The 4,016-nt window shown below is 45.2% G+C and overlaps 1 protein-coding gene across 1 annotated transcript; it reads right to left on the bottom strand.

Moving 5' to 3' along the window:
* Window positions 1-321: 321 nt before the first annotated feature.
* Window positions 322-2,889, bottom strand: klf17 (Kruppel like factor 17). The gene is made up of 3 exons (XM_033649796.2): window positions 2,671-2,889; window positions 1,442-2,552; window positions 322-1,316 (listed from the first exon to the last, which is right to left on the bottom strand). Exons 1-3 carry the CDS (start codon window positions 2,749-2,751, stop codon window positions 1,141-1,143), a joined length of 1,368 nt encoding a protein of 455 aa, XP_033505687.1. The 5' UTR covers window positions 2,752-2,889; the 3' UTR covers window positions 322-1,140.
* Between the last annotated feature and the right edge of the window lie 1,127 nt (window positions 2,890-4,016).

Genomic DNA, 4,016 nt, shown 5'->3' with positions numbered 1-4,016 from the left:
ACAACAAAGATAATCAGTTTCTCTCAGATGTCTGTCCCATAAAATTGTGGGACTTGCAGAAAATTGTGATACTTAAGTTTTGCATGGGAATGCAAGTACTTTGGAAGATGACTGACCACTGATGTCAATGTAGGCTGTGCTACTAACGTCCAAGCAGATGATTATTGTCAAATCTGCTCTTTACATTTTTTGTCTTAAGCAGCTTTGTTTGTCTTTTCTTCCTTCAGCCCTGCAATGCTGAGAATGAAATCAAAATAATCATCAATACCAGCAGACCTACATAAACTAAAAGTCAAATGAAAAACGTGAGGACAATGACAGTAATATTTGTAAAAGTACTTTTATTTTCTGAGCCCTTAAGCAGATACAGTTGCATCATTGTTGAAAATTATACATCTGAGTGGCAGTTCTCTTTCAAGTTCAGTAGCTCAACCTGTGGTTGCAGTGGATTTCTTCATTCTTTATAAAAACACACCTTCCGTTACATAATACAATATTTCAATATTTCCAGAAAACACTGAGCTGTAAGAACATTTGAATTGGGTGAAGTGAGGGTGGAGTTACATTTCATTTTTGGGATTTTAATGTGGCTCAAAATGAGCTGTAGTACCTGAATTTGATAGCATTGCTCAAGCAAACCTCCTTAAAACAAAGAAAATATCTGAAATGCAGGTCAAGCCTACAATGTTTAGCAAATCTATAACATTTATTGTATAGACTAAACCTTGAGAAAATAGAATGAAAAAAATGTCAATAAAAAACCCTGACCTGATTTGAGTAGTATCAAAGATATATGATGTAACATTACAAAAATACAATTTACATATGTACAAAGTTTTGGGTCCTGCCCACAGTGAGTTTTTCCCCGTTTGAGTAGCAAATAAGGCACTCACTTACAAAAAATAACTTATTTCAGAGACAGGGCGAGGAAAAGACTTAAATACAAACTCCTATAATTTAGCCAGTTATTCATATATCCACACATATGTACAAAAAACACCAGCATCTATTCTTTTTACTGTTGGAGAGGCACTTAAAAAAACACGGTTTGGGCCAGATGCACAAAATGTCCGACTGGTGCTTATTCTGGGATGCTGCAGGTGGATTTGGATACAAAAGTGTCCATTTGATTAATGTGGCCTACATGTGCCTCTTCATATGGAGAGCCAGGTGATCTGAGCGTGAAAACGCGCGCTCACACAGGTGACACTGAAAAGGTCGGTGTCCGGTGTGCTTTCTGAAGTGACGGGTCAGCTCATCTGACCTGGCGAATTTCCAGCCGCAGCCTTCCCAGTTACAGTGGTATGGCTTTTCACCTGTGTGACAGAGGCAAAGGATTGTGTTAAGACCACATTCATTGCACGGGCAACAATATGGAATCAAAATGGACGGAACAAATGACGATTTAATAAATTAGTGATAAATTAGTGTGTGTGCTCACCTGTGTGTGTTCTCATGTGGGCTTTGAGGTGGGAGCTCTTGGTGTAGGTCTTCCCACAGCCAGGGAACTCGCAGCTATGCGTCGCGGCGCGCTTTCTGGCCCACGACCTGCGGCCTCGCTTCTGTTTGATGTTCCCCGCCTCGTCGTGTGCGTAAAACTCCAGCAACGATGGCGACGAGGGAGGAGTGAGCATCATAGAAGCCGGGTGGTGCTGTTGGTGGACGCGGACAGGCTCTCTGTGCATGTTGTACTGTCCTTGAAACTGAGCCAAACTCTGGTGCGCGTACTGCGGCTGGTACGGCGCGTTCATGTACTGATTTTGGAGATGGTGTTGGTTAGGATGATGAGGATGAGAGTTCGTTTGCGCCAAATGGCAGTCTGTGCGTCCCTGAGGTGCAGGGTGCTGCATGGGATGCGCACCGAATCCTGGCAACCCGCCTTGAGTGGTACCCTGGTGATGCGTAAAAGCTGCTGGGTGCACAGAGTGCATCTGGTGTCGCTCATACATCTGTCCCATAAAGTTAGCGCCACCAGCAGCAGCCATCATACAAGACTGGCCTACAGGCTCGGTTTTAATTTTGTATCCAAGCGGTGGAGGAGACGTGGCCAATTGGTGATGAGCAGGGGCAGCTGGGATGGGGACCGGATTCAGCGCTCTGAGTTCAGTGTACTCCCGCCCGTCCCTTGCTTTGCCTGCACTCTCTGGTGAACTCTCCCCCGGGTAGTTCATCTCTGGCGTGAGAAGCTCCGCCACGAGACTGTGGACTGGGCTCGAGTCCGTGAAGCACACCGTGCCGTGGTAGCTCGGCGCGGCCAGCTGAGCAGGAGTTCGGTCGCTGCAGTCTGGCACAGAACTCCCGCTGCAGCTCTCCGGTGACTCTGGCAGGGAATACGCACACTGCTGAGGTGGAGAAATGTTGCCGTTGTTGCGCATAACATCGGTATCAATGCTGTTGGACAAAATGAACTCGAGGTCCAAGAATTTCCCCAGCTCGTCGTCGTCTTTGGAAAGTAAAGCAGGGGACTGCACGATGCTGAACTCCACTTCGATGAGCGGGTTGTCTGCGCCACCTGTTGCGCTGCTTCGTGCGCACTCATCCACCTTGCACATCTGAACAGGAGAGCAATTGTAAAATTAGAGGAAAACCAAACTTCTAATATGAACCAACCATCAGAATTACATCTTAAATTAAAAATAAAATTTTCCAAGCTAAAAACCCTCTACTTACATTATTGAACTGTTTTCCTTCCATCGCTTGAACACCTGGAAACGATGTTATGGGGGGCATCACTGCTTCAGCCACAGCCATGCTGACCGCTTAGAAGACACAAAAAGCAAGAATTTAAATCTGTAAACGCGAACAGAGACTTTCCTCTCTGTCCATAGAGCGCCTGTTTGATAACGTCTACAGCTGGGGAGCGTTACAGGATTCAGAGTGTGAGTATCAACAGAGCTGACGGAGCCTCTTATAGCTCCGGGAGGAGTGGCTTCGACTCCCCTACAACACACATACACACACACACACCTCCCCCACGGCAACCAGTCGTGCAAACAAACATATAATGGCATTCAGGTGCGTCAGGCAGGTAAGTTAGTTAAGTGCGTAAGACATGAACAAGACAATCATCCATGACATCATATGAATGAATAGTTAAATATGAACTTTACTGTGCATCCCTGTGCTGCTGGATATTAATGACACGTCTTTCAAAACGCACACTAAACTAGACTTTCTGCTTTTTCAACTGTGTGCGCTTTTATAAAATATACATTTCCCCCAACTTTATTATCAGCCTTGATTGGAACAGGAGGTGTGTTAATACGTGTGTGACGTGTAAAGGTATTAAATTCACCACCACTGCAGCAATTCATCCTCTCACGAAGACCCAAGCATTTCCCCTGAGGCAGGTACAGAGGGCGACACTAAACCTGCCAACAGTCAGGGAGTGCAAGAAAGCCGAAATTCCAATGCGTAAAAGATCATCCAAGTTACCTAAGTAGCTACTGATGTTTTTTAAAATATTAACGCTATAAGATGACAAAATGTGCCAGACTAACATCCTTTGCTGCCCTTTAACCCAAAACAGTGACCGAACCTCCAAAACATTTATTTCACAGTTCAAATTTCTCCCCTAGTTTCGTCCCAGCCTCCTCAAACACGCACGCACAGTCACTCACACATCATTAATTTGTCCCGAGTTGATCCCTGCGTGTTTAACACAAACACGGACGTGTGAAGCGTTGGCTCATCGAAACAACCTGTTAATCTGGATGTCAACAAAGGACTACATGTTTCTTAATGACCTTCCCCCAGTAGCCAAGTCTCCTGCAGTCATTGCTATGGTAATGTACAGGTGGATGGTCAGCAGAGGAGACCGGGACAGGAGAGGACTGGTTTTGCTTTATGTGAACAGTCTTTTTTTTTTAAGTGTATCGACATATCACCATTTTAGGCCCTAACCCTCAGGGCCGTAGCTGTGATGTCAGTGCGCCAGTCCTGCCCCCACCCCAGTGATCCCCAATTATTTGAATGGATTATCTAGATTTTTCGTGTTTTATTTACCTTGTACACTG

Source organism: Epinephelus lanceolatus, chromosome 12 (assembly GCF_041903045.1).
Source record: "Epinephelus lanceolatus isolate andai-2023 chromosome 12, ASM4190304v1, whole genome shotgun sequence".
NCBI classification, from domain to species: domain Eukaryota; kingdom Metazoa; phylum Chordata; class Actinopteri; order Perciformes; family Serranidae; genus Epinephelus; species Epinephelus lanceolatus.
The sequence above is the reverse complement of the archived record's forward strand: the minus strand, read 5'-3'. Positions and strand labels throughout refer to the sequence as shown.

What these genes read in the sequence shown, in the direction of transcription:
- klf17 (XM_033649796.2), bottom strand. Translation starts at nt 2,751, where the DNA reads ATGGCTGTGGCTGAAGCAGTGATGCCCCCCATAACATCGTTTCCAGGT. An exon ending in AAGGAAAACAGTTCAATAAT is followed by an intron (nt 2,553 to 2,670) that starts GTAAGTAGAGGG and finishes TCTCCTGTTCAG; the next exon opens with ATGTGCAAGGTGGATGAGTG. An exon ending in CCACATGAGAACACACACAG is followed by an intron (nt 1,317 to 1,441) that starts GTGAGCACACAC and finishes TCTGTCACACAG; the next exon opens with GTGAAAAGCCATACCACTGT.